This window comes from Pyxicephalus adspersus, chromosome 1 (genome assembly GCF_032062135.1).
Source record: "Pyxicephalus adspersus chromosome 1, UCB_Pads_2.0, whole genome shotgun sequence".
NCBI lineage: Eukaryota > Metazoa > Chordata > Amphibia > Anura > Pyxicephalidae > Pyxicephalus > Pyxicephalus adspersus.
Genome location: NC_092858.1, coordinates 71106317 through 71129422, shown reverse-complemented (window position 1 = coordinate 71129422; position 23106 = coordinate 71106317). Strand labels below are relative to the sequence as shown.

Here is a 23106-nt window from a genome sequence, read left to right as displayed (position 1 = left end):
TAGTTTATCTAATGCAACTTCCCTTTGTGTTGTGGTGTCATTGATCTTCGCTAAAGAAGAAAATCAGCCAGACAGACCTCGTTTGTCCTCTACAACAAAAATGAGGTTACCCATGCCTCCGTTTTATGTGACCTACACTAATCAATTTAGGCATCACTGTACATCTGTTACATCTTGTTTGGTCTCACCTAGAAAGTTTACATTGTTTTATGTAAACATATATATGTAGGGACATTTTAGGAGCTCCATCCCAGCGCCATGCCTATACTTTAATGGCTGGATCTTCTAGGTTTCTAACGACTGGCATTTATACATGACTGCTCCAATTAGGACTCTCTGTTATTGTATTATCTTTAGACAAGATTTGTTTCTTCTGCAATTCCATGTTTTGAACTATTTATTTTCATTTTCCATTAATTCAGGGCATTTGCTGCAAAGTAAGTGCAGAGCAATGTAAGGCGACAAGTTATCAGAATTTGATGCTGTCTGTGGGATAGGCAGAAAGTCATCTGTACGCATTAAATCATTTGACTGCTTGTAGCAGGTGTCTAGATCATTTCAGCATATTGAGTAATACAAGCCGCCTGAATTCAGGGATGTAGGTTGACCTATTACCTCTCATGTATTCTGTTTTTAGAGAGAAGCTTTATCAGAGTTTCTTCTTCTGTTGGCTTACAATATCTTAATTTATATTATTGTGGAATTTTTAGCTGATTAGTGAAATCAACATAAATAAGCTATTTAAACGCATTATAGTTATTTCTATGAATATGTGTATGCGTGTGAGCAATTTTCCCTCCTTCCTTTATGTTATATTTTGGATATCCTCTAATGTTTTAACGTTGTCTTACAAATATCTGGCAACAATAACTCTTATTTATATCATTTCAATCACATAGCATGCCTGACCCACTCCATTCTAATGTTTTTGACACTTTTTCTTTTGGCAATTGGTAGAGAACAGGTGGTGTATGGGACAAGGATATGCTTCAAGTATTTAATTACACTCTTCATTTTGTTAATGTTTTATTTATGTAAGTGCACCAGGTGTGTGAACAGAACGGGAGCTTATTTTTTGGCTGTAGGACTTGATGACTTTAAAGTGTCCTTATCCTAGAATGGAAAAGTTTGAAACCTGAATCCAAATAAAGGGCCAGTGTACATAACATGCTTGTTACTTGTATGTAAAAAGCTATCGACTTACATAAAACATATGTAAAAAGTATATAAAACACCTAAACTGTAAAATGTGGAGATGACATATTATTCTGCTGGTTGGTAAGGTTTTTTGAAACATTTATTTTCCACATGCATGTATATAGATTTCCAATTTGCACTATGTTTAGAGCAGTGAAGTATTAGGATAGTAATCAGTTATGCTTTTAAAGTAATAAAGTAAACTAGTCTTACATATGTGTGTGTGTGTGTATGTGTATATATATATATATATATATATATTTGGGGTACACCTATTCATGATATTCTGATTTTCTTTTCTTTTTTTTGTTGACAGGAAGGTGTGGAGGTCAGAGTGGCTCGGATATTTAATACATTTGGCCCTCGCATGCACATGAATGATGGGAGAGTCGTCAGTAACTTCATTCTGCAGGCACTTCAGGGAGAGCCTTTAACTGTACGTACATCATTCTGTCATTACCAACTAACACTGCAAATTGCTTACTCCAAAACAAAGATAACAAATACTATAAGAGATCCTTACAATTGGAATGTATATATATCATTTTACCTATTTCAGCAAATGCTGTCCACATTTTCTTCATGCTGCAGTTTTTTTTGCACTACTGCAACATGATTAATAAATTATATTGTGTAAAATTAATCTAATATTGCAGCTGTCAGTATTCTGCGTATGGATACGATAAAATCAAAAGATTGCTTTCTTGGGACAAATCCACAGTTTATTCTGGTACAGTATTGTGTATCTATTGTATGGTGACCATCCGGGTATCATAAGCACTTTCCTTTTAATGGGGCCCTCCTGTAAATAAATGTGCTTGTAGCTCACAATTTTACTATTTATAATTCTGGAACTGCAATCCAGCCACATGATTTAGGTTGGCTGTAATATTTATATAGGGGGAGAAGAGCTATGGATGGAAAATGGATTTCGTTTAATAATTCATTATATTTTACTACTAGTAATTACATTTAATACTGTTTCCTTTAGCTTTTTCTGTGAGACTGTGGTGGGTATTTGTTATTGCTCCTAATTTAAATGCATAATTTTCAGATGTGTAGAAAAACATAGGAAAACAATTTACAAAGCACTAAGTGCAAATTGCAGGTCAGATTTAATCTTGCTTTACTCTGATGTTAGAAAAGTGACTTCTGAATACTTGCTGTGGATTGCACTTAGATAAGAACATTCCAGGTGCCTCTCCTTTTAAACATGTGACTGTTGCTTTCTATGTCAAAGCAGTGCGGTCTTTCAGAGGTCCCGTATACCCCTTTCCCTGGTTCACCAGGAGGTGTGTCAGACCTTTGCAGAGTGGCCACATAATATGATGGTTCTTTCACACCCAGTCATTCCTCCACTGCTTTTTTTGCCTTTTATTCCAGCTGTCAATAAATAAAAAGGAGAATACAGACAGGGCTGGGAGAAACCACACTGTACAGTGCAGACATGATCTCTGCTCCCTATGTAAATATGGCTGATAATTCAATCACAGGGACTGCAATATACCTGCAGAGCAGCTGGAAGACCTTCAGCAACAATACACATAGAGCTCTATTTATAAAACAAGGAATCTGATATACCTCAAACATTGCCTTGGGAGAATCTTTAGGTTCATGTGTTTCAGTGGCAGTAATTGTTTACTACGAGAAAATGATTGGGGGGATGCCATTCATGTTTTATAAATAGAACCCCTGGTTTTGTACGTTTGCATTCATGCAGAATTTTTTCATTGATGACATTTACATGAAGGTGACTTTTTATGTATACATTGGAAAATGTACTCTACATTTAACAGCTTGCTATTAATAAATGTTTATTCTCCATAATAACCATTCACATCAAGTTTATTGCCCTGGTTCCTGTACATTATTTTGTCCTTACACCACTTTATTTCATACAGTTATTTAGGAAACCTGTAATCTCGTAAAAGTTCTAGTTATGTGACTTTTATAATTAAACTCCAGATAAATAGCATTTTCCAGGAGTCAGCCATAGCATGCTTGTGTTTCTTAGGACCATCTTGGTGAATTTGTAAGCTGGTTGTGCTATTTTATGGTATGTCTCCCTCTTGTGGCTGTACTCCTTAAAATGTCAAACTAACCACGTGTGACTTTTACTGTACAAGTGCCTTGGAAGTGCTCTTTTAATTGTAGTTTTTGTTGAAATAGGTGTATGGATCAGGATCTCAGACCCGAGCATTTCAGTATGTCAGGTAAGCTGGTTTTAACTACTTCCCTTTATTCCAGTACCATGATTGACACATTTACTACCTGTGCCATATTCATTATTACTCTACAGATTGGGTTGTGCTGCCATATAATTTACTTAGAAACTATCTTTGGTATGTTATGCACCCTGAACTATTGTACAAATACCAAACTGTAGTGTGCCTAAATGTTATAGCTGGTTTCTTGCATTTTTGCACCATATGTTGCATGGACTGGCTGCTAAAATGTTCACACAAAATAATCCATCCTTGTATGTTACTTTAATTCTTTGTTAATACTATTGATCGTATTTCACTGCAGAATTGATAGGAGAAACAACAAAGTCATCGAGTAACCACTTAAATGCTTTGCTGTATCTTTTTACTGCTAGTTATGGCGGTTCATTGTGAACACTGGCTTTGTTTAAAATGTGAAAAATGCACATCTTTCCCACCCTATATTTGTATTGCCAACACTCATATAAAAGTCTTGTGCCACTGACCTTTCTATCTGTTACCTTTGTGTGTCCTTTACATTTATTTCACCAATACTTTTTACAATTGCATGGTGAATTTAAAATAAGAGTGTCACTTATTGTCTTTCAGTGACTTGGTTAATGGACTTGTGGCTTTAATGAATGGCAATGTCAGCAGCCCTGTCAATCTGGTGAGTGTACTTCAAGTTTTTCTGATTTGTATCTCTCACATTGCATGTTCTACATATCTACTATATATACTGTATGACTGTCAGGTCAAACTTTACAGTTTAAAGAAGAGATATGCAGTTTTGGCAATGGAACTTTTTTTATGTTTACCTTTAGTGCCTGAAAATGGCACCAACATATTGTATCTGTATACAAATGCTTGTATCTGTCTTTTTTTAAATGTGTTGCCTGGTACCAAACCCTTAGTAAGAAATGTTACAAAGCAAAAACATGTCTGTGTGTGGGAGATGCAGAAAAGTTTGACATAAAAGTGCTTAATTTTGTATTTGACAGAGCAATTGAGAAGTTATTAACTGCAATTTGCAATTAAAGCTGTAATCTGCCTTGATCTCTTCCACAGGGAAACCCGGAAGAGCACTCTATCCTGGAATTTGCCAGATTAATTAAACACCTTGTTGGTGAGTTCTTTTTGCCCTTGAGATATCCTGTCAGTTGTTGATTAGATTTGTAATCATGAGGTGGTTAATTACATGGTGGCTTTAGGGACTGTAATCGAAACGGAGTGCCTGGTGACAGCCCTTGAAGGTTCATGTTAGAGGGATAAATAGACTTATTGAAAGCTGGATTCACAAATATCTTTCAAAGAGATGTAAATTGCTGGCTCTAGTCAGTAAATCACTTGACATGAAAAACAGTCATTCCTAGCAAGGAGCAAATCAGATTTCAGTCAGTGTGTGAAAATGGAATTCTGATTACTATACTTTGGCTTACTCTAGAGGTGCTCCAACATTTCTAAAGGATAACAAAAAATGTTCAACCTCTCATGTCTACAATGACAAATCTCACTTCTTTGCATAGAGCAGCTTCCAATTTATATCGGCTGTAAGGGGAGGAACTGAGACAGCAAGGCTGGTGGGGTTCACATGAAAAATGTAGAGTAGTGTTACATAACACACCCAGACTGTAAAACCATATTTCATTTAGAACAGGCATATATAAACCTAAAGTGGAATTTCTGCTTTTAATGTTTTACATTCCCCATTACCTTTGAGCCCATTATGTCAGTCAGTGGGGTGCATCAGCTATAAAGGAAACTATGCTGCACTGCTCCTGAATTCAGAGCAGCAGTGCCGCACTCATTTACATTTTGCCTCCTTGCAGTAGTGGGACAAAAAGATGTTGCCGAAGTTATTGGTATCGGCCTTTTCACCGCTATTCACAAGCCTGTAATTGGTTGATCAGCAACTGGCAACACCAAGTCTTGCTTACCACTTTTTGGACTGACAGCACCATTCCCACCACTCCTATTGTGATCTGATGGGAGGGGAGCATGTGAGATATTTTTAAACGAGGATTTGGCTTTGTTAGGGAGGGTAAAGGACATTTTTTGGTTAACATTGAGGCTTGTTTATTGCACGCGGTAATAACTAGATAACAGCATCCTCCTTTTTTCACATGGTCACATTTATTAGACTGAATTCAGAGATGAAAGGAAATGGCTGGAATGCAATCACAGTAAATGGCCTTTATCAAAGTGAACATGCGAATAACAGAATGTGTGTGTTGCACTCATGAGAAACTTCATAAATTTTATTGATAAAGCTAGCGGTGCATGTAGCAACTAGTTATACCTGTGTCTGTAGTAATAAAACTTTTTACCTTGTAGGTAGCGGAGGGGAAATCAACTTTCTTTCTGAAGCTCAGGATGATCCTCAAAGAAGAAAGCCAGATATTAGAAAAGCCAAACTTCTACTTGGTTGGGAACCTGTGGTATGTATACCTGGTATATTCCTTTTTCCTCTTGTTGTTTAGTCTCTTTATTTTAAAACATATTTCAGTGAACGCAGCAGAGGTACTAATAATCCCAGTTCAGGTTTATATTGGCAATTTTAATTCTTGTTACTTGTGGCATATTTAAATTTTCTTAGACAATAAATGTAAATCCTGTTTTACAATGACTGCATTATCAGTTCTCTATGTATGACCGTGTGTAAAGCCCCCATGCTATTATTTTTTAATAACTAGTCAAACAAGTGGGTCAGGTAAATAAAAGACTGGCATTCTAACTTTTACAGTAAGAGTTTTTATCTTTGAATATTTAGACAAACCATAATCATGACTGCAGGCTTTCATGAAGGCAGTTTACAGTCATAGTCATGCACACAATTACAACTTATAAATCCAATGCTGTTTAATGGGTGCCAAAGTAATCCAAGAAAAGCAACCAATTTCTGGAAGATATTGATAGTTTACCTGGTCATGCACCTAATGACCTTGTTGTCAGATGTTAGATGCATGCTGTGAGAGTATAAACATTTTATTTATTTTCATAGTTTTTCTTTAAACTTATTATCCCCACTGAACAGATGTATCCTTGTAGAGCAGATGTATGTCTCTAGTGCCCCCACCCCATTGCCAATGTATACCACAAATTTATTCTCACAGTGAATATGCACTGCAAATATTATGACCCGAATGTGTATATGTATCACCATTTTTGCCACCCCTGAGTAGATTATTGTACCAGTATCCCCTCCCCAGGGTAAATGTGTGTTGCTAGTATTCCTACCCCAGAATGCATATGCATTGGTAATGTCCAAACCCCAGAGCAGGTGTGCTACTAATATCCTCATCCAGGGCAGTGTATGGTGCATTGTCAGGGAAGATGTACCTTCCAATATCACCCGCAGGGTGAATGTATTACTCACAGGGTTGTTTTATATAAATGTTATTGTCCATATTACTGCAAGAAGCTTCTCTCTATTTAGCTATAAATGACAAGTGTTATGTAGGTCACCTTATATAAACCTGCTACATTTGACATTGATAAATATGTATGTAGATGTTTCCATACCTGTGGTGAACCTGAAAAGTCTGAGGTTGTATTTACGTACAGCTGAGATCTCTTTTTATCAGGCTGCACTGCATTATGCTTCAATTAGGTTAATTGACTCCTTGTCATATAGGTGACAAGGAGTCACCTATATGTAGAAAAATCTCTCCAATAAAAACTTATAGCTGTTAAGTTCTTGAAACTTGTTCATGTATTAACTTTTTTTAAAATTAATATAGACCAGTAAATGTGATTAATGATTCTATAATGTCCCACTGTACATTATTCTTTTACCTAACAATCTAAAATTACTGTAGTAATTTACAGTATATGTAAAGCCCAACTTTATTTTAGATTGGGAATAGTTTAGAATCGCATCAGTTTTTGTTTTCTTATTATTAAACATGTCTCCACTGTGAAGATACACTTTTGATATTCTAAAATTATGTTTTAGCTTTACATATACTTTGCTGTTAGATACACTGCTATAAATCTCTGAGCCAAAACTTCTAAAAACTGCTAAACTACACAAAACTTCTCAAGAACTTGTACAAAAGGTTTAGAATCTGAATCTCCACATCTGTATAAAGATTTGCAGTAAACATCATGTAGGGCAGTATAATGTTCAGATCACACTGTGTGCACTTGGTATAGCTTTTTTACATTCTGTTCCCAAAGCTTTTTTCCAGTAAAATATATTTGCATTGTAGTATTAGCATACTGGCATATTCATTAGTGCAGTTGCCTAGTATTTGAAATATAAATTTTGCAATATGGAAAGAAGTATTTTTAATTTAAGGAAACCTAAAAAAATCTGGAGGTCCTAGTCACTGACATGTGCTGGGAATGCTAGATATTTGGCTGCCATGATTATCCTCTGTCCTAATACTCTTGAACAAGTTTTCAGGCCAGTGCAGTCAGCCTGATCTTTATATTTACCCTGGAGCTTGTAAGAAAACAAGCTGGCAGCGTTTTTCACCCAACGTTCAAGAACTGAAACCCATTGTTATGTCATTTTCCTGTAGGCATTTGTTAATGGAAGTTGTCTCAAGGAGGACATTTGTCTAGATCTGTAAATCACAAGTATCTTTTGGTCTCTTTTGCAGGTTCCACTGGAGGAAGGCTTGAACAAAACCATCCACTACTTTAGGAAGGAACTTGAATACCAAGCAAACAATCAATATATCCCCAAACCTAAACCGGCAAGGATAAAAAAAAGCAGGACGCGACATAGCTGAACACTCCATTAAAAAAAAAGGCCGAGGATCACTTGATGGTTTACAAGATGTAATTTTTGTTCTGCCTCTCCTGTTTGTTCCTTTTCTAAGCGAAAATAAAATAGACTTCTGAGAGGGCATCATGAAGAAAAAAAAAACTGGAATTTCCCTACAAAGCTTGCTTTAAAGGAATGGATGTGCCTAATAACATTGAGAACTGCAGATATTGCCTTGCACTTTTTAAAATTTGTCTATGTACAGTAGTATAGGACACATGGAAGTCTCCACATTTTATATATCTTGCTTTGACTGTTTTTTGACGACTGTCTCCGGACAGGTCAGCCCTGTTGCCGGTGGTGGGGCCAGCTAAGCATCATCATTCAGTCTTTTAGACCCTGCCAAGTACAACGGGTTCAAATGATTGGTTTCTTTTTGAAGCTAAAATGTTACCAGATATAAAAAATGTTATTTATGTGTAATAATAGTATGATTGGTACTTTTAAACTTTAGATGTATTCTATGCAGAAAACAGAGGTAATAGTGCCAGTCAAGCCTCTCCGAATTGTTGATATAAGGTAAAACCCTTAAAGAGTTATTGGGATGAAAAGTGAAAATGTATGTCAAAAAGCTTTATTTGTTTTTTGTCTCTTCTTTTTTTGTATATGTTTTTTTAACTGTAAGAATGATTTTTTTTATTTTCCTCAAGGTTTCACTGAGCTGTAAATTTGAATTTTAAAGCAGCTATTAATAAGGATATTTTGAATCACTATTGTGTTGTCAAGTGTACTCTTGGATAAATAATAAAGTATTATCAGTTTCTGGTGGTTGAATATGCTATTTTAATAAAAATATCCACTGTTTTTGGGCTTGTTTATGTTATATGTATATAGTGGTTTTCTTATTTTATTGCCATTTTTATTGGCATTTGAAGGCATGATTTGAAATTTCCTCTTAATTTTATTCCCCATATTGGTAAATTAGGGCACTAGTAAAGTAGCCCTGTCATTTTACCAGTCTATTAGTCCTACAAATTTACCTGCCAGATTTTACAAAAAAACATTCAGAACCTATTAGTCTTGGGGAAATATTAACATGCTTTGCCGTTCCTGTTTTTAGATACGAGTAGATGATTTTTTTTTTCTTAAATAGGAGCCCATCTCTACTATATCTGTGTGCTGCATTTTAATAAAGTCATTGTAGAATTAAAACTAAAACTGCAACATTTCATAAAATATAGCTTGATCTAATTTCATATTAAAACTTTTTATTATGGTAACTTTTTGGTATGGAAAGGTGTAAGCATGTTTTGTCTTTGTCCATAGTAGAAATGCATATATAAACAGTATTTAGCACTGCTAAATATAATCATTGATGAAACTATATGTAAACCGGGAAACTATATTCAGTAGCTTTGACATTATACCTAACTGTATACAGTTTTTTTTAAACAAATTATTTTTTTTTATAAATCTGTTCTAAAGTTTCATACCTGGAGATGCTGTCAGTATTGGCATTCCTTCGTTCAGGCTGACAACACTAAGCTGGTGCCTTTCACCAAGCAGTTATGTTGTAAGCCTGTTGTGCATGTGTCTTTATTTGGCCATTTAGCTGACAATTATAAATGTACATGCCTCATGCTTTACGATCTCTAGCTGAGAGAAGCTTTGTAACAGACTTACACAAACAGAAATATTTGCTTTGAAAACTGAATACAGTGAATTGTGCCAAAAGTACAAACAATGTTTTGGATTCATATTCTTTTTTAAGGAGTTAAACAGCACTACAGTAAGAACTCAGAAAGGAGATGTGTAAAATTTTTTTAATTTACCAGCCTACTAGAATGCACTTTGCTAGTTGTCCATGTATTGAGATCCTTTATCCTAAAGAATCAAAGTGTTTGCTAACCTTCAACATTTTCAATGCTGCAAATTCTAATAATCATCATAATTCACGGAGGCTCCATGTCTGAAAGTATGTGGATTGCGGGGGCCTATAGCTGCATCTTCATCATAATGGTGATGGTAAAAACCACCGTAGTATTCGTTACCAGCACGACCTTGATTCATCCAGTAAGACATGTCATCTTCATATTTCTGCCATAAAGAGAAGAAATTAGTTCTGCACGGAATTTGATTATTCATTGCATTATAATATTTAAACATAAAGTTTGTAGAAAGTCATTGGTAAATTCCAAAAACAATTATATCCATTGTGGGTGCTGAAAAAGTGCTTAGAGATGAGGGTAAAACATCCAGGGCAGAACACCGTTGCTTATGTAAAAAGCCTACCTTTTAACACTTTTTACAAAATCATGCAAAATAGTTTACCTTTAAGCATAATGATGGCAACATTTACATTTCCCAGCTGCATGCCTATATTTTGTATTATTTAATGTATTGCCCCACCAACATGCAACTTTCTCCTGCTAGTTATGCATGGATTTAAGTATCAAGTTTATTGCTTTGTTGTAGTTAGTGCAGGCACGCTTGTGTTCTTTATCTGCCTTAAACGAGTCCAACCTTGTGCCTTTAAGGAAGATTGAGCTTCTTCCATAGTATGCCTGCTGTCATTTGTCATTTATTCATTAATACATTTTTTATAGATATGTGTGTGTATATATATATGATATATAGTCTTAGATCGACAGGCATTGGGAACCACTCAAAAGGTGTCTTGATAGAATAAATAGAGGTTGTAAAACTTATTGAGCACTGGGAATTTGTGTATTGTTCTGCACACGTTGCTGGGTATGCTGGCTATGAGTGAAGGAAAACTATTACATTGCCATAGGGAGGATATCAAACACCGAACCTATGAACATGGGGGTTTTGTAATCAAGATACATTTAATACCATTTTTAATATATTCCACAAACAGATAAGTTGCAGGGTTTGGTGATGTGGTTTCTAAAATCCCAATAGGCTGCTGTCTCAACATATTTGATACAAAAAAGAGAAATGTATGGCAAAAAACTTATTACAGCACAGCCCACAAATATTTTTCCTCCATTGTTCCACCAAAAGCTGTATGGCTGTTTGGGAACTAAACATTTAGGGTCCAATTTGATCTTTGTGGTGGTAACAGCACTGTACTGCATGGCGCTGTAATGCAAATCACATGGAATAAATTGCTATTTATTTAGAGTGATACCCCAGTTCACTGTGCAGTGTGGACAGTAAATATGTATTAGTAGGGTGTCTTAATACAATGTATGTAAGTCTGAATGTGTTACTAATATCCTTTGGCATCGAAAGCCACCCCGCTTTCTCTGTGTTACTCCAGATGCCCTTGTATTGACTTTATCTGTTCTTTCCATCACGCATTCAGGCATTCCATATACAGTAAGAAGTTTTGCTGTGTGTTTTTCTGAGCCAGCAGAGGGAGATGAGGATCTGATATTTTTTCCTAGGGAAGACATGCCCCAAAATTGCCTAGAAATCTAACAATTTTTTTTACTTTATATTGGAAGGCATAAAGAGGGGTTAGAATCTGTCAGGTTAACCCTGGCCAGGTTTTAAATTGATTTTTGTATCCCTGTGGGGTAAATGAACCTTTTTTGACCAAGGCACTTAAATGAAGGAGAATTTGAGATTAAAGCTGAACGTTGATTACATTTTGTTTTTTATTTTAGTTTGATAACAGGAGTAAAATTTACTAATCCTAACTCCCACAGCTGCCGGTGCTCTTCTTCCATTTTGCTACACCAGTTCTACACAGGTATGGCAGAAGCCTAACCCCCATGCCTATCTGGTCAATTACATTATAAAGTCTTGGAGCCTTGGGCTGTACAGGATAACACTGAGGTTCCACTCACAATCTGGGAGGGGGGGTGGAGGAGAGCCCCAGTGATTGCGGGGGTAAGGTAAGTCTTTCTCCAAAAGCATCGTCCCCTAAACACAACAACCTGTTAACCCTGCAATAGGCAAGGGGACCCACTGCAAAGGGGAAAATGGTTTTAGCCCTTTAGTTTTACAAAAAGCTAGAGTTTGTCATTGTTGAGATATGTTTTTGTAAATGCTAATTACCTGATTGTTGTGCTTACTTTGTGTAAAAATTTGATGTGCTTTACAAGAGGCAGTTATAAGCTGCTGAATTTTTAGATTTATTGATCTATATACTCCTTCCTGGGCAGTGGAATAGAAGGTATTTAAATAAAACGACCATCATAACTAACAGTAGCCGTTTCCAGAACTCACAGTGATAATCCCAATATTTTATAACTTGCTTTAAGCACTATTCAATTACTTTCTTGCAGTTTGCTGATTTGTTTCGCTTGTTGCCTACAAATGTTCTTTAAAATGGCTTATCATTTTTGGGTTCCCCATTTTTTTTGTAGTTGATTATAACAACACACTAACATTTTTATAGTATTTTAAAAATCTCTTCAGTTCTTGACACCACTTACAGTTTCATCAAAGCCCAAGTAGAGAAATTGCTGGTACCACTGCTGTACTTCAGGTCGAGACCTGTCCCAAAGCTGGCGTTTGGAACGCTTTAATGTGTTTAGAAATTCATTGGCTTTATTTCCTTCTACAGAAACAACAGTCTTAGCTGGTTCTTTTGATGCAGCTAGGTAAAGAAAAAATAGATGATAGATAAAAATTGTATAATAATTTCTTGAGAGAAAGAGAAGAGGATTGAGAGTTCAGATGGTGCACCATAATAGTGCTGCAATGATCAGGTAGTCAAGAATGGCTTGTATAAGTAGATAAAGGAGTATATGTATATAAAGTAACAAGGTCTAAAGAAAACCATTACAGCTTGATGTGTAGAAAGAATATAACCAAAAATAAAAGTGTAGAATACAAACAATAGAAAATAGCTGTCACATCAATACATCATCCATTAAAATAAACCTAATATCAAGTGGGCTCAACCTATGTTTTTTTTTAGCTTTTTTTACAGCGTTTTGTACTTTTGAGTTACTGATATTTTGTGTGTGTTGTTGGCTACCAGTAGATGGTGCTGTGTCCTAATGTAAAGTGTGTTATAAACTAATGTCTCATGTCTTTAACAAGAGTTTGTTTTACACTTTACATGAGGACACAGCACCATCTAGTGGTGTGACTTGAGTACAAATTTTGAGGGTAAAAGCAACCTAGTTTGTATTCGGATTATATGGTCTCTATATTCAGAAGGTATATACAGTACAGTCTTCTTTGTACTCCTTCCTTGGCTATGATATCCTCTGTCAAACCTTTTGCACTCCTCTCCTGCATATAGGCCCCCAAAACACTCTCTGCACTACTCTACAAGTACTACAAGTACTGCACTACAAGTACTTGAAGTATATGATTTGGGCTTTAAAATGAATGGGAATCTGGCAAAGGAAATTCCTCCAATCGCATATCCCTCTCCATGCTTTCTGTCTTTAAATGAATGCATACAGTATGTTTATCTTGTTATGTTGTTTATTTCTCACATACCTTCTCGTTTTTGAAGCATCATGCGCAGTTTGTTCCCACTGGAAACATCTACAAACAACAAAGATGTTATGAAATAAGAAACTAGACATAGAAATTAGAACTATAAGATAACGATAAATCTGTAGTAGTTTGTTTTCAAACAGGCACTCTTTACAATGTGGTTGGAAGGTGTCAGTCTAAACATTTTTTTTTTTGGGGGGGGGGGGGTTTATCTAAAGGGCAGAGCAAAAACTTATCTGCTTGCTGGGAGTTTATAACATAGTGACATACCCCCTGGGGAATTTTACAAAATTTAGACCATACCAATGTTACTGGTACAGAAATTGGTGGGAAAATTAAAAATCTGAGCAATTGTCCTTGAGGAAAGCTCCCAACTGGAAAGCCTTTCCTGCTGCCAAATGTCATAAAGATTTCCCTTACTTTTGAAAAATTTGCTTTTACTTCATGTTGTGTCTTGGAAGAACCACCAATTGTAATGGATAATTTATTTAGTGTTAACTAAAATTACTTTCACAAAGCCACATTTGTACGAAGCCTTCAGCGTAAAGACTCCATTCTTTGGCCCATCTGCCAATAACTTATACCAAGTGTTAAAACCAAACCAATAAAGACCCACTATAAGTAAAGATCATACCTTTCCCTACGTGGTCTCGGAGTCCTGGGTAGCTGCAAGCATAGAATAATGGGCAGTATTCTACACTATCTTCCCAACTACCCTTTGGTCTTACCATTTAATGTAAACTCTTGGTACTTGGTAATAACTTTCTGGGTATTTGCGCACATGTAATACTTATCCTCAGGTTCAGGTATACATTATAGAGATTTCTGAAGGTTCATTGGTATAATGACATTGTAAGGTAAAATACTCCAATACTCACCAGGGCATATAAGTACAACCACTAGCAGTACAAGGACCAAGCAGGAGAGTCCAAAACGCTGTTGTAGGAAGGTAAGTAAACCCATCTTGCTGCGGCGGATCCCTTTCTCCCTGTACCTAGCAGAACATTAGCAATAGTGAGAAACTGTGTTAAGTAGGAGGGAATGGAAGGGAGGCACAGGACTGAATAATCTTTTCAGTAGTGACCTCTTTTTGTGAAAGGTTACTTCAGGCCAATTTAGATGAATGCAGCCAGTAATGAACTTGTACTGCATGACATCTGACTGGAAGCACATATCTTGTAGTTGTTTTTCTTGGAATTCTTCAGTCATTCATAGATGCAGTGCCTGGGATGTCTAAAGTTTACAAACAGTTTGAGTTTGAAATGGAAAAAAAAACTTTTAATTTATGTGTTACCTGTATTTGTATAAAGACACATATTTTAATAATTATGTAATTAAACTATTTATTATGGAAATAAGTGACATTGCATGTGGTTAGATATTTTTTTCTGAAAGAAACGAGTTATTCAGTGATTCCCTGTGTAATAAATGAAGGGGTGCCTCCAAATGCCATTACACACAGCAAAGGATTCTTATTTTTGGCTGCCCCAACTGTATCACTTCCTTTCTGCCCAAATGTCTGTTTCCTATTAATAAATCTAGTTGGCTTTATTCATCACCTTCATTATCAAAATAAACTTATTTTGTGGCAGCCAGTAAAAAATCTGATTTAGAATATTTATTCAACTGTAGAATGTTTTCTGATTGGTTGCTGTGGATTATTTTACACCAGTGTTCTTTGCACTATGGCACAACCCAAAATGAGAAAAAACCTTTCTTAGCTGTCACTGAAACGCTTACATTGCTATATAGAACTGAGATCTGATTTGAGGTCTTTAGAGCTCTAGAGCTGAAATCCGTTCCAGTTGGAACTATTCATACCACCACTGGTGGTGACCATTGTTTTGAGCATACTTTAATACTTATATTGCAGCTATGCTTAAAATATATATTTTATATATAAACATGCATGGTATGATGTCACTATTTTCTAGCTATTACAGCTATGCTTAGAATAGATATTTCATAAATACACAAGGATGGTATGATGTCACTATTTTCTAATATCTTGTATGCACTTATTAAAAGTATTATCTATAATCTTTATCACGAATATTATAAAGCATTAGAAAACTGACATTTCGGACTGTTTTCTTGATATTATAGAATATTACCTGCAATCTTTCTATGACTAGCACAAGCCACAGAAAAAAAGAAAAGATGGTAATTTGCATGCAATTCTACGTATTCTCATGTGATAGCTGGTAGTGATTGAATTTCTCCTTTCCTAATCAAGGTCATTTCTGATTTTTAATCCTTTGTGTCTGATCTTATTGATATTCAAGGTGTTCGCAGCTTTTTATCTTTTTTGACTGAACTGGAAGGATATATCTCTGATTTTCACGGACAACTTTCCATTGCCTAGCAGCATAATAAAGACAAAAATGTATAACCAAATATGCATAAAAGCCTATATATGGAATTATTTTTATTGTATCTATTATTCCTGCTTGTCAAGAATTACCAGACTTATATTTTCACTTATCTAGGTCATGTGTCATTTAAAATGTTTCTTTGGAAATCTTATGTCATAATCACAGAGCAAAGTAAATGTTTGCAATAACAATATGATTTTTATTACCAAATTTGATCTTAAAAAAAGTTTACAGCTCTACTTTCAAAGCTGCATAAACAAAATATTAATAGCAATGAATTAATAAACACCATCATCATGTTACTGCTTGTGTTGTTGTAACAATAATATTATCATGTATTTACAAAACATGGGATCCTACCACTGCAAGGCAAGAGTGATAGCAACTAAGCCACCACATTGCCCCATAGTAACATACACTAGGTAACCAGTGCTGTATTATTAGTACCATCCTCTCACTCTAACTATATTAAGGAATGAGTAATAACTACACATTCTCTTAAAAAAGGTATCTGCTTTTAAACAAAATTGTCAGAAAAAAAACTTCCATCCCCATTATATAAAAAAAGGATACACACATCAGACCTGTAATGACCTTTTGTAGCACACACCATGATAATGGTGTTTGGATTCAAAGGGGTTGTAAGTTAAAGAAAAATTCTACCAGACTATTAGTCAATTACCATTACCTTACTTTCTGGTGGTGAGATAGCATAGCATTATTTTGGGGGCCAAGAACTGATTTTGTACTGCTGTGGGGACTGAAGAGCTTAGTGTTATTGCATTTGCAAGATATTTATTTCTGTTGTTACTGGCGCTCATTGTACTAATTTTCAGGTGCAACATACAGGATATTACAACATCCATTGCGCAGAGGTGCTGCTGGTTGCCTGCACCTTAAATAACCCAATATTTTAATTGTATTGCTTTGTCAATTACTGAGAATTTTGTTTTGTTGTTGGGTTTTTTTTTGCACATTCCTAAACCAATTAAAGGGCAACATTTTAATGTTCTTTCGAATATTTTTTTTAATTTTTTTTATATACATCTCATTAGTTGTTTTCAATTTTATTTCTATTTTCACAGGAAAATGTTTAAAAACAATTTACAAGTAACAAACATATTGAAAAAAATTAATATCATAAACCAGATTATATTTGTTTTGTTTGTAAGCTAAATTTATTGTTTGTTTTTATTCTATTTTTTTTACCTGTTTGTTTACTGCGTTTTAAACATTGAACACATTCTAGAATAAACTTGATTCTGTTTAGAATTTTCACAATAAAAACACAATAATTTTAGCACAAAGGTTCTATTTTTAAATCCATTTAGAGGCCATGCATAATTCCAGAAGGTTTTGGGCACGTGGTATACTAAAATGAAATATGTGTGGCTTTTTCTTTGGACTTTATTTTAGGATTTGTAAAAAATAGATTTCACAGATCTGTTGTAACTTCTGTTCATTGCTGCAAACCCAGTTACCCTCAACAAGCATAAGAAACAGTAAATCTAAATCTTTGCTTTAACACATGTTAATCCATGTATTGTTACATTTCAGATCTGAATGGATATATTTTAAATAGCTGTTTACAGCCAGTACATTTGTTGTGGCAGAAAAGTTCATAGATCTACTGAAGTATATTATAATTATGTGATCACAGCTCCCTGTAATATGTGCTGGCTCTAAACAGCTATTTACAATATATCCATACAGATCTAAAATGTAACAGTAATCAAATCCCTAAATAATGTATCTAGATTTAATTATTCTCAGTGCTTATTGGTGTTCAGTCAGCTCTTTCGTCAGCTCTATAAATCCAGAGAAGAATCATTTTTCTACTGTGGTGACTACTTCAGCCTACGGTAGCTCCTGAGCCACGAGACCTCAAACCATATTTCTGGTTTAGTATGCTGGCCAGTTCAAAACTGAACACATGAAACTTGGAACTCTACTGATATAAAAGGGTTTTGCTAACAATTAATGGAACGCAATTTATATGGATTAGTTAGAAATAAACCACATGAAAAGTCCAACATACTGTACATGCTTAAAGAGGAGAACAATGGTAAACAATAGTGTAAGCTGTATTTAAACACATTGTGGTTGATTTAATAAAGGAATACAGACTATTAACAAACAAGCATTCACGATATTTTAGTTTAAGAATTCCCAGTGTCTGTTTTCTTTCACAATAGTAGTTTCCATTATTATTTAGGTATCAAAAAAGGAACTGAACTGGAACAGGAGGAGGTTAAAGCTTTGGGTGCAATCAGCCATGCACTATATTTGAAGTTCACAGTCAGAAACAGTTCTAGCCACTGTTATTCTTTTTTTTCTTTTATCCCCTTATTTTAGCACAGCAACACACAAATATATAGTATGTTATAGCAACACCAAGATATAGTATAGTGAGTATATTCAAATTGTACTACCTTGCAGTCAATTTTCTTGCATATTTCCGTGAGGATGTGATTTGGAATCTATATGATACCCAAATGCTAAGCATTCCTGCCCAAACATGTGTGCATAGCAAAATACCTTGTCTGGGAAATCACAAGTGAATGGCTTATGTGACCTAGTCTTATGACGAACTTTTTCCACATGTAAATTTTACAATAGGGGACAGTATTATTTTACTTATATTAGTAGCTTCACAGATTAGGATGTTAAATAACATGGCACCACTAAACATGTTCATTAATTTATTGGGAAATGGAGCAATACCCTAAAACTAAATCTCTATTTGTTGATCAATATACTGTATCTATCGAATATAAATTATGAAAAATGCCCATTCTTTGATCAAATCAAAACTTTACCTGCCACAGCCTGACATAAATTACCCAAGAGTACTTCCTTACACCCAACAACTAATTGAAATACTCTGCCACAATTTATTGTGACAACACAGCTCTGCTTGTAAACAGGAGTAAGTGCACTCCACACTGACTTACATTAGTCTGTCAGAGCAGGTGGTGAAGTGGCGCTCTATTATGCTGGTCAAGGGGTGCATAGTGGTTATGCTGGATCATTGTTTCTCAACCAGGGTTCCTCCAAAGATTACTAGGGGTAAAATGATCAATGAGTAGTTTGTGCCTCTCAGGTCAGTTTAGGTGACACAAGGGATCTTTTTGGCTACCTGTAAGGATAAAATTCCACAGACTGGTCAACAATGAAAGAAGCATTTCTGCACTGAATTCCGCTAATTCTTCCCTGGGTTCCCTGAAGACATGAAAGCTAGTTCAAGGGTTCTCTTATGCTAAAAAGCACTATAAACACTATACTAGATTTAAAAAAATCAATATTAGAAATATATCAATCATTTTTTTGGGTCCTGCACCATCAACCAGTGTATGGCCACCTTTGGGCAATATTTTACAAAATCAAGATCCCACTGTCAATCCCTATACAAGGGCAAATATTGCATATGCTATATGGTATCATCTTTTGCATTTACATTAAATTAGGAAGATTACTAGCATTAAACTGAAATATTGGTTTTGTGTAGATATCGTTAGAGCAAATAACTTCTTATACCTTTGTAGGAGGAGCTGCAGTTAGGTCATTCCGCAGCCATGATACAGATATTGTCTAGCTTGGCTTTACCTCTAGTGAAGTCAGTCCACCAACTCCAGCCAAATTCTTCAAAATTTATATGAGGGATGCAGCTGTGGAAGTATGATAAACTAGGGAAGCCAATAATGATCACAGTGGGGAATTTCAGGGAAGCTATGGAAAGATATTAGGTGATTTCATCTCTTGTTCTCAGGCCAAATGTCAGTTGTGAATTTATTTAATTCTAATGGTTAGCTGTATTACAATACACATTATATTTTTCAATATATACAGCGACACTATGAATATCACCCCTTTTTTCTCCACCTTCATACTTTTTTAAACAAAATGTATTTTGTGTTCTTCTCTAAACCATGATCAGCTACATTCCATTACTCTGCATCTGTAAAGTCACTTTCCCAGGATATTCCCACTTCCTGTTCATAGACCATCTATGAACAGGAAGTGGGAATATCACACGCCATCAAACCTAGAAATGGAAATATCTCAGCAATTGGACTTTTCAGAGATGAGGTAATGGTAAGTAGCCAAATAGGCTTTAGAGGAGAACATTTAAATTACTCCTATGCTATTCAGAGTTCAGTTACTGCTTGTACACCTAGTCCCTATCTGAGCAAAAAGCTGACCTTCTCATACCACCCCTAGGAGGACTGCCTAAGGAGAATGATTCCATCTACATTGCTTAAGACCTGACTGATAAACACATGCTGCTTTAAGAAATTCAGCAAAGCACACCCCTTTTCTTCTTTAAAATGAACTTAAAAAGATTAAAACTTAAAGCTCCTTCTAAGAGTACAACCTTTAAAAAACAATATGTATCTTTGTTTTGGGGGAGGGGGGAGGTAATGTCTATGACCCTTGCTGTCACTATGAGCTTGAGGTATCTAACTCCAGAAATAAGTCATATCCCTCTTAGTCCCATCCAAATGACATTTTCATTGGGTATTGTTTAGTTGCAACATACAATAAGTCATATCCTATTAAATCAGCTGACCACCCCCTACACTGACAAAATGTGCTCTTTGGTGGTTAGTGTTCCACAGGCGCACAGAAAGAGTCTTTCTGGTTGATGAAGATGATATAAAGTACTCTTAGGTATCTGTACATTTTTTTTAACAATCGTGTTTGCTTTAAAGCTAAAGCCCAGGCAAGTGAATTCAGGTCTGTACTTAGTAAAACATATTGAAGTGTGTTTCGTAACAGTTATGTGGTATAAACCCCCTGCCTTAACATAACGAATGCAAAGAGCAGGTAAAACCGCTAAAAAAATATAAATCTAAAAAACAAAAAAGAGAAAAAAGTAAGTAGTGGGCTTGGGCAGGTTCAACATATATTTGTATAGAGACATTTTTGTTTTCTTTTATAAATTAAGAGAGATCTTTCATATTAGGTGATTGAAAATGTGGAATAAATTGATAGTTATGTATCACTAGTTGCTTTGCTTTGTATTTTTTATATATTGATGTACTTATGGCTGCTATAATTACTTTAATGTCCCCAATACATGTTTCTGCTGCTAAATGTTTTTTTCTTTTTAACTAAAAATCACCAGCAACATGTGAACATCACCATCTACACTACATCCCTTGGTGATTGTACAACCAGCTAAAAGTTCCCTTGTTCAGGAAAATGTGCTAGACCTGCTATAAAATGGTGACAACATTAACTATAACTTTTCAATTTTTTTAAACAAGAAATAGGCAAAATTAATTTCTACAGCTAAATCATCATAGCTCTTTAGTGTAAAATTTCCAGCCTGGGTAATATGTGTCAATGTAATGTCACCCAAAGTTAAATGAAAAGTTATTCTTCATCTATAATATATGTTAACCTAGATATAAAAGCAGCAAGACTAAAGCAATGTTTAAGCATTTGCTTAACGTACATTTCATTGAAGTTATTTCCTTGCCCCTAGCTATGCATTTTTTCTTTCTCTTCATCTCATGAAAGTAAAGTAGCTGCTGCAGGTGTTGCTTGCTGTGCAGTTCAGTCAATGATAGTCTGCAGTGCAGAATATGACATTTCTGACAGCAGGCCATTAGAGAGAATATTTCACTCTGACTGAAGTACATCATGATTGTATAAAAGGTAAATTTATATTCAACTATGTGCCAAACACAATGAACAGAACCTGACAACAGAAGAAATGCTGAGAACATGCAGTTTTCAAAGAAAACGTCATGCACTAAAAATTAATTTATTATTTATTAATTTATTACTATTATTTATATATATAAATATATATATATATATATATATATATATATATATATATATATTTTTTTTTTTTTCATTCTCATTCTTCTTTTAATTGTATACTAATGTTGTTCAAGACAACATTAGTGTCTTAGTGTACCCTTAGTGTCAGAACCAATATTGCTTGAGTATAACATGGTATGATCCATTCACACTGTACAACTGCTGAAAAACACTTTCTAGAATCTAAGATTGGCATGTACCAAATCTTGTGTTGTAGTGTTAGATGGAATTGTTGCAGAGAACAAGTATTTGAGAATAGGCAGTTTTCATTCATCAATTTGCCACCATTAAAAATGATTAATGCTACTTTTATATCAAATAATGGGGGTCTGTTTATAAATGATTTCACCCAAGAGTCGCCCATTTTTTGCCCATTTTTTATTCATGATTTATGTATTTTTCTAATTCAATCTAATGTAAAAAATGTGTAAATTTTGGGTAACAGGTGGGTGAATTCTGGGTTAAAACTTTTATAAACAGACCCTATTTTTGTTTTGCAAAATAAATCCACCATCACTTTCTCCAGCATTTTCATATATTGCATGCATACATAAAAATAGAGACTTTTGTGAAAATGTTACCATTAAACATTTTTTTTTTAAATTACTTACATTTAAATACATTTTTTTTGTTAAATTAGTTAATTTTTAAGTTAATTTTATTTTTATATTTGATATAAACAAGTATTAGTTAACTTCAACTAAAATGTCATAGGAAAAAATTGGTATATTTTTTAAAGTTTTTTACATAATTTAGAAATATCAATAAATTTTAACAAAGTTAGCATCTGCCAAGTACACAGGATGAAGACAGCTCAATGCTCCCCTCACTGTTTAATTGCTGCCTTGTTAAACACATCACCAACTTGCAGTATGTGAAATTCTCAGTTCATTTCTAAACTTTCCAAACTATTCTGAAATTAGTGTGTTTGTTTTCTTAATGTGCTTCTCACTCCTGGGGAAAAAATGAGCAAGCTTATTTATTACTTTACCTCTAAAATGATGTCCTTTCCAGAAGCGTGTCAGTATACAAAGCTGTCTTGTGCTCCTCTGCTACACAAGGTACTCCTTATATACCCTGTAGCTGTACTAGCGTTTGAAAGACTGCAACAGTGAGACAGGAGAAAAACTCATATGAAAGGCACTTTCATTAAAAAAAAACTAGCTTATGAATACCAGACCCTCTGTAAAAAGTTTGGCTAAGGATCCTAAGGCTGAGGAATCAGGTTTCTGTATAATAATAAATGCCACATCCTTAGCTAGGATTACTTGCAGATGTGCAGTATAGGTTTATCTCACAGTCCAGTGCATATATTTCATTCATTTTAAAATGTCAATCTAAATTAAATGAA

General features: G+C 34.8%; 2 protein-coding genes across 3 annotated transcripts in view; one reads left to right on the top strand and one right to left on the bottom strand.

The window, feature by feature from the left end:
* Window positions 1-8979, top strand: part of UXS1 (UDP-glucuronate decarboxylase 1) — a 22367-nt gene extending 13388 nt beyond the window's left edge. For both annotated transcript variants that reach the window (XM_072413943.1, XM_072413936.1), the window contains exons 10-15: window positions 1514-1633; window positions 3367-3410; window positions 4011-4071; window positions 4470-4527; window positions 5736-5839; window positions 8009-8979. In XM_072413943.1, coding sequence (XP_072270044.1) covers window positions 1514-1633; window positions 3367-3410; window positions 4011-4071; window positions 4470-4527; window positions 5736-5839; window positions 8009-8140 — 519 coding nt within the window. In that variant the 3' untranslated portion in view covers window positions 8141-8979. The remainder of the gene's footprint in view (window positions 1-1513; window positions 1634-3366; window positions 3411-4010; window positions 4072-4469; window positions 4528-5735; window positions 5840-8008) is intronic.
* A 942-nt stretch (window positions 8980-9921) lies between these two features.
* Window positions 9922-22894, bottom strand: ECRG4 (ECRG4 augurin precursor). Its single transcript, XM_072413953.1, has 5 exons — window positions 22747-22894; window positions 14424-14539; window positions 13546-13593; window positions 12525-12688; window positions 9922-10212 (listed from the first exon to the last, which is right to left on the bottom strand). The coding sequence occupies exons 2-5, from the start codon at window positions 14506-14508 to the stop codon at window positions 10051-10053; spliced, it is 459 nt and encodes a 152-aa protein (XP_072270054.1). The 5' UTR covers window positions 14509-14539; window positions 22747-22894; the 3' UTR covers window positions 9922-10050.
* Window positions 22895-23106: the final 212 nt, after the last annotated feature.